Genomic DNA, 13,395 nt, shown 5'->3' with positions numbered 1-13,395 from the left:
AAAAAAAAAAAAAAACATGAGGAGGGAAGAGCATAAAGAGGAAAACAAATATGAACACTATATCTATAACGTCTCTCAATTGGGGTTTGCTCCGAGTTCAGAGCAAGTTCCTTGTATACAAACAGGTATTTTTTTAGACAAGTCACTTAGTCGCCAACATTTACAACATCTGTACGTGGGCCGAGCATTTGTTTGTTTCACTTTTCTAACTTTTATACGGTTGGAGACATTCATCATGTACAGAAAGAAGCTGCTATTCTTTATTTCTCTTGTGGTTGTAATATAGTTAATATCTATATATATAAAAAGAGAAAAAAACTCCTTCAGGTTGGATCTAAAAACATTTCCACTACAGTCCATTTTTTAATGCTTGTAACTGTGTAAAATGTATATGAGCTGGTTTCGTTTCTGTGTTCGCGTAAAGGTACAACAGTTTGCCTTGTGTTTTGAAACACCGGTAACTTCCCCTCCCACCTGACTAGAGGACAGTGACGGTACCAATGACCTTCAACGTTCTCGTGTTCTCTCGGGATTCCTTGACCTCTGTCCTCTAGAGTATAAACTCATACTCAAAGGTCAGGCATCACTGCTGAGTCCCAACTAAATCTCAGGTCAAAGAGAAAAGATAAATCCTTTTCTACTTTATTTTATTTTTATTTTCCTTTTTTGTGCTGTCATACTTTGATACATCCAGCCTGGTGTGTGTCTGTGTGTTAACCTTTGTCTGATTCTGTGTCCCTCTGACACTGTATTTTTTTCATTTTCTTTGATCATTAGACAAGAGCAGTGTTTCTAACAACAATCTGAAACCAGAAGGGGGTTTTCCAGTTTTGGATGGGTCCTTGCACTTTTTATATGGAGCCCCAATACTGACAAAATGTAGTGAAAGGTTATCAGGCAAGTCAAAATATAAATGAATAGCAAAAAGAAATGTAAAGCTTTATACTTTTTTCTTTTTCTTTCTTATCAGTTGGTATAGAAAGACAAAAAGCTTTATTTTTTCCCCCAGTCACTTAAATAGACAAAAAATAAAATCCCATTGGTTCATTTGATTTTTCAGCCAGCTATTTTTTATCATAAAAGCACACCAGCGAGTACACATGACGTTAATCATTCATATATTGTACTGTGTACTGCTGTAGTAACAGTAGCTAAAGCATTTCAAGCCATCAAGCAAAAGCTAACAAAGTGAGCTAGCTAATGCTAACTTAGAGCTTTTCAGTTTAGTTTGTTTATTATGAAAAAAGAGTAATTAAATTACATGCTGCTGCAAAATGTCATGGATAACTCAACACAAAGTTCAAGACATATTTCCAGTCGAGTCCTTCATGAAGACAAGCGACACTTGAAGATGACAATAAAAGCATGGTGTCTGCAGACTTCAAAGTAGTGTTAGCCAGCTACCTTTTGTTTAGCATAGTTCGTGACAAAAGTTAGCTGCAGCTAGGTAGCTAGCCGAAAGGGCTTTTTTTTCCCATGTCTTTAGCTATCCATTTTTCAGGTACACGAGCTAGCCAGACAGTCTCAATTGCTCCACACCAATACCAATAGTCAGACCAGTAGTTTCCTGAATTACACATGGATAAGGCAAAATTGTTATCATAAAAGTAGGGAAAAGGGAAAAGGGAAACTTGCGGGGAAAGTAGAGAGCAGATAAGTAACTAAATGTGTGCCAGGAGCAAAGAAAATGTAGGAAAACTAAGGATTTAAAAATTAAAATTAGCTAACAAATTTGGGTTATTATTGATGAATTGAGTTCTATTTTTGACTTGCCTCTTGACATTTTATAAGATTTTGTCAGTTTCAGGTTTCCATATGTTCGTGCTGTGTAATAACACTGGGTTCAAGGTACAAAGTAAATGCAAAATATAATTTATTTAATGTAGCAGTGAGCCTTAACATCTTGTTTTTCTGAAGGCAAGTGCAAAAACCTGTCTGTATGACAATTTCACTTTCTGCTAATCAACTTCTCTCTTGAATCAAGGGTGGTTTTCTGTATGCTGCTGGAGTAATCCACATTATTTATCTTTTTTCAACATAAGGTGTTTTTAGATGATTGCTGAAGTTAAATTGGGTTGAGAAATAAGTGGAATTACTTTACAGCACTGAAAGATATATTTAATGAATTAGAAACAATTTAAAAACTGAGGATGTCACTAAATGGATTTATAACGGGGACAAATGCTCATAAGGCTCTTCTCTTCTCTTGAATGTTTTCTAAATAGAAATTCAGAAAGACAATTGATCAAAGAACTAACTGTAACTGGAAATTCATGTGCTGAACATCTGAGCATTATTTAAGGTTTTGCGGAAGAATGCTAAAATGTGAAGACGGTTACAATCACAGAGGACGACATGGAATAGATATTGAGGGCTCATTCAACCTCAAAACGTTTGGATTCCCAGCCCAGATGTTCCTTGGTTATTTGTTACTTTTTTTGTGAAGTGTAAGTCACTGTACAAATTCCCCACAAGATTTTTTTTTCCTCTGATATTTTGATGTTCTTTTGATCTTTTGGGGGAAAGTTGTGCTATTCCTTCAACCATCCATCTACCTCACTTTTTTCTTTTCAATCTATTTACATGTACAGAAAAACAAAAAATCTCATCTCTGTTGTACGGCTGTAATGACGACCTTACGGTGTGCTGTTGTGGTCAATTTAAACCACAAACCAAGCCATCCTGGAGGGGTGGGGGGGGGCACAGAAACATGATGGCCAGTAGGGAAAACCAGGTCTATGCTGGTAAATATTTCTCACTGTTCTGCAGATAATCAGTAAAACTCGTTGTAGATTATAACAGCTAAGATTTTGAAGAAATTGGTCATACAAAGAAAACTAATAAGTCTTATTAACTGTGATGATGATCTTTGAAGGCTGGTTTGTTTCTCAGATCATCCGCTGTGAGAGGAGCTGTTAGGAACATGGAAGTGCAGTGGAAAAACAAAAACCTAGTGATCTTTGAAAAAACCCAAAGTGGTCATTTAACACTTACTGCAGTTCTGAAGGTATTCCCTGAATCCTCAAAGACCCTTCTAACTACTTGGATTAAAAAATAATAATACTTGCACAATAACAAACATGTTTAGCCCATTTCCCAAGTTGGGACTATTTTTCCCTATCCAGGTAGATTGATATGATATATCTCCTTGCTTTGTTTGTACAACAGCAGAAATATATTACCATATTATTCTGTATGGAAATGTAAAACAATACAATGTAACATGAATATGGGCAAATAACTGATCATAAAACTTTGTAACTTTTGGTTCACATTGTACAAATTGTGAATATGGAAATACCTTCAGAAACCTTCTGGGTTTCTCAAAGACATTTAGCTGTGTGACTCGAATGTAATAGTAATCCATGAGAGGCACAAACTGGGGTTACCAGAAGGTGTCGGGCTGGAAAGAAAATATGTTTGTGACTTTTAACATGGTGGTTTTGACCGTTAGAAGAACCAGGACGTGAGTTGCTAACTGACTTTCACTACATGTAGACATGTAGGACATTATGGGACTTATGTCATTCGCCTGTGGCTGCTGTACAAAAACAAAACAAGGATGGAGCTTTTCTAGGGATTTTTGTGTCTAGTTTGGTACAGTTTAATGTTCACTGGAGGCTGTTTGTGTCTCGTCATTAATGAGAGGAGGAGGTCAGTCACAGGTAGAAAGACGAGTTTGATCTGAGACCTAGCTAATGATCTGTGCTGGTTGCTTTGGTGACATGTCTGGTAGCTGAGGAGCTAGTTAATGATGTTTCTTTTTATTGCTTCCTCTTCGTGTGTTGGTTGACAGACTACTCTTCAGGTTCTTTACTGCCATTACGGGACTTTGGCGTTGTTCCTTGTGTCTAGACCTGTTACCCTGATTATCATAATCCCAGTACAAAGCTTCCTTACTTGTTTTTCGTGTGCCCTCTTCCTCCCCCTACCTAGACAGGTTTGTAGTTTCAGGCTGGGAGTGTCTGTGATTTGGGTTCTGTTTAAGAGTCCGACCACATCACAGTGTGGCCGACTTTTGCCAGTTTGGACCCATATGATGAGATCTGGGTGGGTATTTCAGTGTTTGTGGTCTGATTTTTGCCTCACCTTTACCACTGAAACACCTCAAAGAGCGGAGATCAAATCAAACAAATTTCTTATTTATCCCCCCCCTTTTTGTTACATTGATAGCTGATTTGTTACCAAGGTTTTGATGTGTGTAAATTATTAATAGCCTTCCGATTCTTGCGTTTCTGTTGAAATTATCTGTTAGACTAAGGTTTCATTATGGTTTTGTTTTGTACATGCTGGTGTAAGAATTTTTCCTGTTATCAATATATTCTGAGTACTGGGGGGAATGATTGGCTGAAGGAAAAGAGAATGTCTGTTTCTCTGATTCTTTTTTTTTTTTTTTTTCTACACAAGATTTAAGATGAATAAAAATGTATGCAAAATGTTTCACTGCTTGACTTTGTTGGGTAGAGTGTATCATTTGTGCCCCCACTGCCACAGTGGTACTGCCACGTTTTAAATAATGCTAGTGAGGGGCAACATTTCACTTTTTTGTAATGTTTAATGGATGTTAAAGGTGTGCAGGTACAAGAACAGACACAATTAAAAATGTTTCCCTCCCTGGGTCTGTCTCAAACGACATAATTACCAGCACACTGCAGTAGCCTTACAACTAAATATGAAACTGGATCCACAACAGTCTGGTGTAATGATGGAGGACTGGTCCTGAAGAGATACAGTGGGATATCCCTGGAGTCCAAGAAGATAAATGCCATTTCATTCCACTGTGCCTGCAAGTTACAAGGTAGTACTTTGCAGAATAAGATAACGCCTATACGTACGAAATATAAAGTTATTTCATTCAAATATGATATATTAACTTTCAGCTATGTTTCTCACAGGTTAACGTGTGTTTTCTAAAAGGAGCAGAAAGAGGAAAAAATGTAGGGGTTTTGTTTTTATCATCATGCTTTCCCGTCAGTGTTAGATGATTTTCTTTCTTCACCACCGGGAAGAGCTATTCAGTGAGGGGATTAGGGTTTATTTTATTTCTGGAGTTAAATAATCCCACAGCATTGTTAATATAGTTGACAAGAAAAAATGAGGTCTTGAAGGCAGTAGTGGAAGAAGCATTGAGGTACTTTACTTAAAGTAAGCAAAAGTGGCAATAACTCCAAAAATACTCCATTACAAGCACAGGCTGTCTATAAAGAGCTTAATATAGGACTACAGTCTATGATTACAATTAAAAATACAGCAGTCAAACTTGCATGAAGACTGGTACAGTAGTCTTATGCCCTTTTTTGTGTGCTACATTATTAGAATATAATTATTGATGCAGCATTTCAATGTAGTTGAGGGCACCTAACTCGCTTTATATGCTGTTGGGTAATTTGATCTTTGCCAACACATCTTATTCTATAAAATGATCACATACACACTGTCACATACATCACATACACAATCTTTGAATCTCTGAAAAGTAAACCGCAACAATATCAGTCGAATGAATGTGGTGGAGTAGACGTATGAAGAAGTAAAGTTAAAGTACCTCAAAATCTTGACCTCTAGTACTTCACTGCTTGAGTAAATGTGCTACTTTACAGCATTGCAAGCAGAATGTGGTTTATGTCGCTGTTTCACGATATAACAGCAGGTGGCAGCAGCGACATGCCAGCAATGTCCTGTCTCTGGCGCATTTACAAGAAGAAGAGCGTGACCTTTGACCTGAGACGGGACAGTGACGTCTTGCGTTGTTTACGACTGTTGCTGTCCAACAACCCTTTACTTTGCGTTAGCTTGTGTGCCTTCACAAACACAAATGCATTTAGTATTAGGCGGGCCGTGAGCATATGTAGGACATAAAGTAGCACAAAATGATCCTGCACAATTAAGGTAAATGACTTTTTCTGTGCTCCTTATTTTAGCGTCAGTAACGTAGCGGCCACTAAATAGCTAGCATGCTAATAGTGCTGAGAACGACATCAGCTAGCTAGGAAACAGAAGTTAGTGGGCACTAACATAAGGCTAACTTAGCACTATGCTGCGTCTGTAACACAGACAAAACCACAGGATAATTTAGTGTTAGTGGCGGTAATTTAGGCATGAGCTGCCTGAAAAAGCAGCCATTGCCTCCTGCAGCAACAAAGTTTGTCAGTAAATTCAGAATCTTACATTTTTAGTATCGTTAATTTTGCTCGTCTCGCTCCTGTGTGTCACCAGTTTTTGTGTTTGACTTTAAATGAACTAGTGTGCCCCTGTTGTACTGTATGTATGGCTGTGCACCATTAACTAGAGTTATATATGGTGCAGAGGCATAAAAGGTGCGTGGTAAAACAGTGTTTTGGTTTTAATGATCATGTGGTCTGCTGTTCTGGTCTCAGGTGCAAAGATCAAACACTGCAGTCTCCTCATGGCTCTGTTCGTTTGTTCTTCTTTCAGGACAAAGAAATGCCATAGAGGAAGGAAGTAGATCCAGGTCTCCTCCGCCAGGGAGGAGAGGTCTCCTCAGAAATGGCAACTGAACTCCATGAGACTATTTTCATGGCCAAGCAAGAGCGCCACAAAAACCTGTTTCTTAACTACAGAAACCTGAATAATTTCCCTGTGGAACTGCTGAAGGACGAAGGCCTGCAGTTTCTGGAGAGACTGTACATGAAGAGGAATTCACTCACCACACTGGTACTGGCACAGTACACTCTGGCTTTTGCTGCGTCAGTCATCACTGATACAGTTAATTGTTGTCTTGTGCAAACAAAAATGCAGAACAGAATTTGACTCAAAATGTTATGAAGTCTGTTAGATCTACAGAACAGGCAACAGTGATAGCAGGGGCATTTCACAAGTTTATTTCCTGAAATTTACTATTGTTTCTGCTTTCTCTCTGTCTCTCTATCAGCCTGACAATCTTGCTCAGAAGCTCCCAAACCTAATTGAACTGTGAGTATTCAGCTAAGTTATGTTTTATATTATTAACAGTTGTTATTTAACAGCAAAGCGTTGCCACATTACATGGCGTTATGCTAGTCTGTTTCATGTTTATTATTGGCTCATATAACAGGAAAGGTGGCTGGTGAAATGTACTGGTATACCGGATGCTATGCCTGTGAACTGTGGAAATGTGAAACTATTTGTTAATTGCTGTTGGCTGCGTTCCTAAATTGTAACTTTGACAGACTATTACACTTCAATGAATGCCAGCCAACAGTTGACTCCAGATCTTTACTGACATGAAAATACAGTATCTCACAAAAGTGAGTACACCACTCACTTTTGTTGCCAGCGGTTTAGACATTAATGACTGTGTGATGTGTTATTTTGAGGGGACAGTAAATTTACATTGTTATACAAGCTGTACACTCACTACTTTACATTGTAGCAAAGTGTAATTTCTTCAGTGTTTTCACATGAAAAGATATAATCAAATAATTACAAAAATGTGAGGAGATATCAAATAGTTTGGTCTATTCACATTGTAACATTTATTTATTTTTCCATTTAAGGTATTTGCACTCAAACAACATTGTCCTTATTCCTGAAGGTAAACCCTCTGTTATGTCACCATAATGTGCCAGTGTCTCCACTGATTTTCCTGTCACTTTGCCTTCACTTAACAGCATCTGAATCCACTGCTGCTGAACTTTAAGAACGTATTTAATGATCAAAGAGTTTAATAGTTATCAAATACCTGTGTGTGACTGTTATGCTTGTGGATGCTTTCAGTTTATGTTGTTTAAACAAATTGAAACTCAGATTCAAAGTGATTCAACAGTATTAAAGTATTAAATATGGCAGGAAATAGGTGATTCAGGTGAGACTGAACAAAGGGCGTTAAAAGCCTCTCAGAATTTAAGAAAAAGATTGAATAAAACAGCAACAAGCAAACCAACAACCGCAATAAGTATGCGGATGTGATGCTCTGGCTGTCTCATAACACATATGGATTTATTAATACTGACATGACTTAACATGATGTAAAATGGTACATTACTAAGACCTCCAATAGGACGGAGAACAGAAGAATTGTGCTGGCTATGTTAACATTGTCTTTTGAGCATAATGAGGGCAACTGTTGTTTGGTCCCCAGCTATTGGAAATCTGGCCCGACTGCAGTCATTGGACCTGAGCAATAACGCCCTCCAGCTCCTCTGCCCTGAGATTGGCCGCCTGAGGTCTCTGCGGCACCTGAGACTGTCCAATAACCAGCTGAAATGCCTTCCTCCAGGTAAATCACCGTCAGTTGTTGTTGTTCCACAGTGCTCTTTGAGTTTGACTTCATTTAGTAACTCCAGCTATTAAGAAATATCTCAACAGTTGAAGTGAAACGCTGGTTCTTCAGCACCACTGTGTTTAAGTGTCGGCCCAATCATAAATGTATACAGTCAACAGCTCACCTGCATGAGTGTCTAAACATATTTATACTTTATGCAATGAATAAAGTCATACATATTTAATTAGCTATTTAAATGAAATTACAGTTCCCACTGTGGGGTCTTTCTTGGCTTGTTTTCCAGTGACTCAGTTTGCAGTTGTGAGAATACAAACTTGAAGTGAGTTGTAAGTGTGTTATTCGCCAGCAGGGGGCAACAGAGTTACTCAACACTGACAAAGGATTTACTGAAACTGTGAAGTTCCAAATGATCCCAGTTAAAACAACAAACTAATTTGTGCCATTTTATTTTGAGATTTATTGTTTATTCATTTTTGAAATAGTAATGATCTGATTTGGAAAGACTGGTTCAGGCTCTCTCTCATGTCTGTCCGACACCTCCAGCGATCGGTGACCTACAGGACCTGGAGACTCTGGATGTGTCGATGAACCAGCTGATGTCTCTACCAGATCGGCTGCACCGCTGTGTTTCCCTGCAGAATCTGACCGCCGACCACAACCTGTTGAGCCACGTTCCCCGGCAGCTCTGCTTGCTCCACCGCCTCAACCAGCTCTCCATGGCCGCCAACCGGCTCACCTTTCTGCCGCTCGGTCAGTATATACCTCCTTATATCTGTGTGTTGCCATAGCAGTGTAGATACAGTGAGCAAGGTGACATTAATATCTGTGTGTGTTTCAGATCTGGGCAGATCACGGGAGCTGCAGTTTGTGTTTGTGGACAACAATGCGGACCTGAAAGGCCTTCCCTCCTACTTGTATAACAAGGTCATCGGCTGCAGCGGGTAATACACATTACCAAACAGCTAACGATGATGTAGTTTAAGATATTTGAAGGTGTAATCAGTTCATTCAGCATGAGATAGCTTAGCCTTGTGTTGATTGAAAAATGGAACAAAAATATAATGGAAATGCAGTTACATATATACCTCATATGATATTAAAAATAATAAATTGAGGGAGATTGAGATTGTGTGTGTGTGTGTGTGTGTGTGTGTGTGTGTGTGTTGCTCCCGTAAAGGTGCGGCATGTCAGCCCAGGTGTCAGAGGGTGACCTGAGTGAGGTGCTGGGTGAGGCACTAGGTGAGGCTCTGGTCGGGCTTCCGGGTGAAGTGAAGATGGTGGGCTCAGAAACGGAGAACGTGGTTCCCCTGGAAGAGCTCGCCATGAGAACCCTGCACAGCATCTACCACCGCCGCTCCACAGGTAAAGAGTTTTACACCACATATACCTGTACTGTATGTATGTACTACGTGGCCAGCTGTGCCTCACTAAGACAAAACTTACACTGAATTTTTGTTTATTTATACTGAGCAGCTCCCAATGTCTGACAGTAAGAAGCTATGACAAAATGAAAACACCTACTGCTGGAGATGGAAGAAGCATTTCTTAGCAACCTGGTTGTTAATCATTTTTCTGAAAATGACTTTGTTTGGCGCCATAGTTTTACAAATACTTCCTGTACTGTTGTGTTTTTCAGACCTCAACTTGCTGCCGCCCGTCAGCCTCCCAAAGAGCCTGCTGGACCTGCTGCAGTTCCCCCTGGGACACTGCCACCGCTGCAGTCAAGCCATGTTCACAATCATCTTCCCCAAACTCTTCCCTCTCCGTGACACCGCTTTGGCAGGAGTGCACCGCAGGTCAGTACAAACACACCTGCGTCCCTTTCCAGGATTGCCTACAGAGCAACTACAGACTAGTCACAGATGAGATAACTACAAATCTTGTTTCTTATTTGCAAATGAATTGTTCTCAGCCAAACATGCATGCTGAGCTTACTCACACTTTTTCCTCACTTCTTTCCTCTGAAGGACGACTGTGAGTTTTGTAGCCTACTGCTGCTCCAGTCACTGCCTCCGCACCTTTGACCTCCAGGGATGATGTCCTTTTCTTCGCTCTGTACACATTCAGAGTGGTTTCCAGAAGGTGACAGATAACGGCTCGTTATTTGTGCGGATCTGGAAGTTCTGTGTGCATCAATACAGGAGCTCTGTGCGTGATTGACAATGCTAAGAACTCCAGAGACAGCCTGTGTGGATGTTGGGTGGGTCAGATGATGGACACATAGCTTGTTCAGCAACGTTTTATCACACTTCAGTCAAAGGCTCAAACCCACGTGATTTTCCTGAGTCCGACCAACTGCGACGATTGTATTCCTGTGTATGTGGTGGGGGTCAAAATAATCACTACCATGTGTGCACGTAGCATTCAACTAGCTCTATCTAGAAAGTAACTTTAAGTTATCACACCTGAAGTAACTACTCACAAATGGGCACTTTTTAAGAACAAGCAGTTTGATTGTTGTGAAATCAGCAGTTTTTCACACAAAAGTTTATTGCAGCAGACACATCCCTTTGATTGTGGGGTCACATTTGAGGTATTAACATTTTAGTGCAGTTTGTTTTACTGATTACTTAAGCAGGGTTCTAATTGATCAATTTGATATGTCAATTTCAGCAGCATGTAAAGGAACTTGTTAGAAAAGACCCTGCCACATTGACAATTCAGCTATAGCCATGTGTCTTTGAACAAGAGACTTGAGTCTAATGTAAGTTTATGCAACGAAAACGCTATTTTCCTTACATAAAGTTAAATTCAGTGTAAAATTAACTCCAAATGATCCAATTTTTTTCAACAATGTTGTAGAGGATTAACGTCTGCAAACTCATTCAAGCCAAAGGTTTCTGTCGTCACCTGAAAGGAATAAGGTTCGTACACCTCAGAGGCACTGTGATTCTCTTGTTGAACTGACGCTTGTGTGTTAATGTTCATTACTATGTTGTACAATTCTAATTTATCATTTGTTTTGACTGTGTTGCGTTTGGCAGTAAATGTTGACTGATGTTTGACTTTTAGTGAATTTCCGTTTTGTTTTTTTTACACCAAAGAGAGTTTGTTAGAGTGGATACAGGTGTTAATGTGACAGTTAGAAGTGTGCATGTTAAACACTGTAAAGAACCCTTAACTTTTTTTTTCATACAAATACTTAACACAGGTCACAACAGCTGAAGTTCACCTCCAATTTCTTTCTGTTATTCTTCCTGTTACACTTTTTTAGCCTAACATCATTAACTGTCTGTGCTGCAATTCTGGTAACCAGTGTAGTTGTGTCAGTAGGCCAGACAGTCAAGCTCTTTGGCCTCTCTGCATGTGGGATAGAGGCCTAATAAACATCCTGGCAACAGGAAGGTGTTGTGCCAAAAAGCCCTGAGCCAAGCTCTGCATGACTCCTGACTCAGTCTGTTCCTCAGCCAGACCAGCTATGTTCTTCATTCCATGCACTACACTCCTGTTTAGTCTTAACCTGCATTTCCTCCCCACCTCATATGTTGTTAATCATCTTCGGCAATTCTTAGAGATACAGGCTGAGGTGTCATTGTCAAGGCACTGTTGACCTGTTGGCGTGTCAGTCTGGAAAAGCAGATCAGCTGAGCGTCAAATGTGCAACGAAGTCCAAAGATGGGCAAGGTACTCTCGCAGAGGCATTTTGTAAGCTTTATTGAAAGCTGCTACATTTAGCATTTAGTGCAGTCATTTTGAAATCAGCTATGAAATGGTAAAACTAAACATGAAAAGCCTAAATACGGATGTAATGTATGTACAAGTGGTAATAGAGGGTTGTGGAGCAGGAAGCACAGCAGCTCCATTACCGGGATCGATGGCGTGTTTAGATGAGTGTGAGACCATGATCCTCTCTGGCTGGTGCTTCAGCTCTAAGCCCTTCCCTCTGGGACTATCACATCTCTGCTGACTGCGCATATGAAATAACAAGCATGCCGCTTGTCCATATGACTATGTGATGAAAGTCTACATAAACGCATAAGGTCTGCGCACAGCACGGGGTCAAGACAGATTAAAGAAGCAAACACCAACCAGTCATAACAGCTGATGTCATTTAGGGGATTTCATATATTGTTCAGCAGGAAGTAATATAAGCCGACTATGAAGGGCCATCAGCGCTACCCGATTATGTGCGAGCAGTTGAAGCATTTGATTCTTTTGTTTTTTTTCTTCAATTTGAAAGAGGGGAGATACATTTGAGTTGGAATGAATTAGAAATATATTTTTGTACTTGCAACCCTTCAAGTCAAGTTTATTTTGCAGTGCAAGAAATAGCTTTATCATACGATATATTAGAGCAGTGGTTCCCCTTCATCAGCACCACCCATCATGTTGTCAACTTAAATATATTATATTTATGCTTATAATGTTTTGACACAATAAACTGTTAATGTAAAGGTGGGTGTTAGTCAACCATTTATCCATGACTTTTACTCAAGTTATATTTTTCAACTGTTTCTGTATCTATAACTTTTAGCTTTAACAACTGTATTACATTTAGCTAAAGTCATTATTTATTTAATGGTTTATCCATTACGTTTGTTATCAATTTCAACCTCTTATCCGGGATGTTTAACCATTGTTTTTAGCTATCTCACCATGTATCAATTATGTTTAGCTATTTAGCAAGTAGGCTAATGTTAACTAGCTATCTGTTTAAAGCATTTATCCACAACATCTAGCTCTTTAACTGTATACAGGTAACTATATAAACCGTTCATCCCTTACATCTATTTCAACCATTTTATTGAGGTTTTAACTATTTCTTCAACCGTCTATCTAATTGTTTACGTCTGTATGCTGGCTAGCTAATTTCTTTTACTCACTTTAAATGGCAACACGTGGTCTTCAGGTGTTACAACGGACGCAGTATATTTTAACCAAATGGTACTTCAATTATTTTTCAATTTTAGCTGAGCTACTCTACCCTCTGTGGCACAAGAGGCCCATGTTGGGAAACACTGCTGTAGTTAAAGCTCCAAATAGCTAATAGCTAACACATGAATTACAAGCTTTTGATATTTATTAAACCAACGTAGGCTACCTATATATATATATATATATATATATATATAGATCAGCATGTGAGTAATAATTTATCATCTTATATATATAGTGATTTTATAAGTCTAGAAAGTAACTGAGGTGCTAAACAGTATGTGACTGTTAGTGGA

General features: G+C 39.2%; 1 protein-coding gene across 1 annotated transcript; it reads left to right on the top strand.

Annotated features, from left to right (window-relative positions):
• The first annotated feature begins 5,731 nt into the window (after window positions 1-5,731).
• Window positions 5,732-11,596, top strand: lrrc28 (leucine rich repeat containing 28). The gene is made up of 10 exons (XM_046032986.1): window positions 5,732-5,889; window positions 6,436-6,675; window positions 6,893-6,933; window positions 7,497-7,534; window positions 8,081-8,218; window positions 8,768-8,974; window positions 9,063-9,165; window positions 9,402-9,586; window positions 9,861-10,020; window positions 10,192-11,596. The coding sequence occupies exons 2-10, from the start codon at window positions 6,508-6,510 to the stop codon at window positions 10,259-10,261; spliced, it is 1,110 nt and encodes a 369-aa protein (XP_045888942.1). The 5' UTR covers window positions 5,732-5,889; window positions 6,436-6,507; the 3' UTR covers window positions 10,262-11,596.
• The last annotated feature ends 1,799 nt before the right edge of the window (window positions 11,597-13,395 follow it).

Source organism: Micropterus dolomieu, linkage group LG20 (assembly GCF_021292245.1).
Source record: "Micropterus dolomieu isolate WLL.071019.BEF.003 ecotype Adirondacks linkage group LG20, ASM2129224v1, whole genome shotgun sequence".
Taxonomy (NCBI): domain Eukaryota; kingdom Metazoa; phylum Chordata; class Actinopteri; order Centrarchiformes; family Centrarchidae; genus Micropterus; species Micropterus dolomieu.
Note: the sequence above shows the minus strand (reverse complement) of the source record. Positions and strands in the feature narration are given on the sequence as shown.

Bases quoted from the DNA above. Each gene is read 5' to 3' on its own strand.
- lrrc28 (XM_046032986.1), top strand. From the start codon at position 6,508: ATGGCAACTGAACTCCATGAGACTATTTTCATGGCCAAGCAAGAGCGC. The intron at 6,676-6,892 runs GTACTGGCACAG...TCTCTCTATCAG, and splicing joins GGAATTCACTCACCACACTG to CCTGACAATCTTGCTCAGAA. The intron at 9,587-9,860 runs GTAAAGAGTTTT...TGTGTTTTTCAG, and splicing joins CTACCACCGCCGCTCCACAG to ACCTCAACTTGCTGCCGCCC.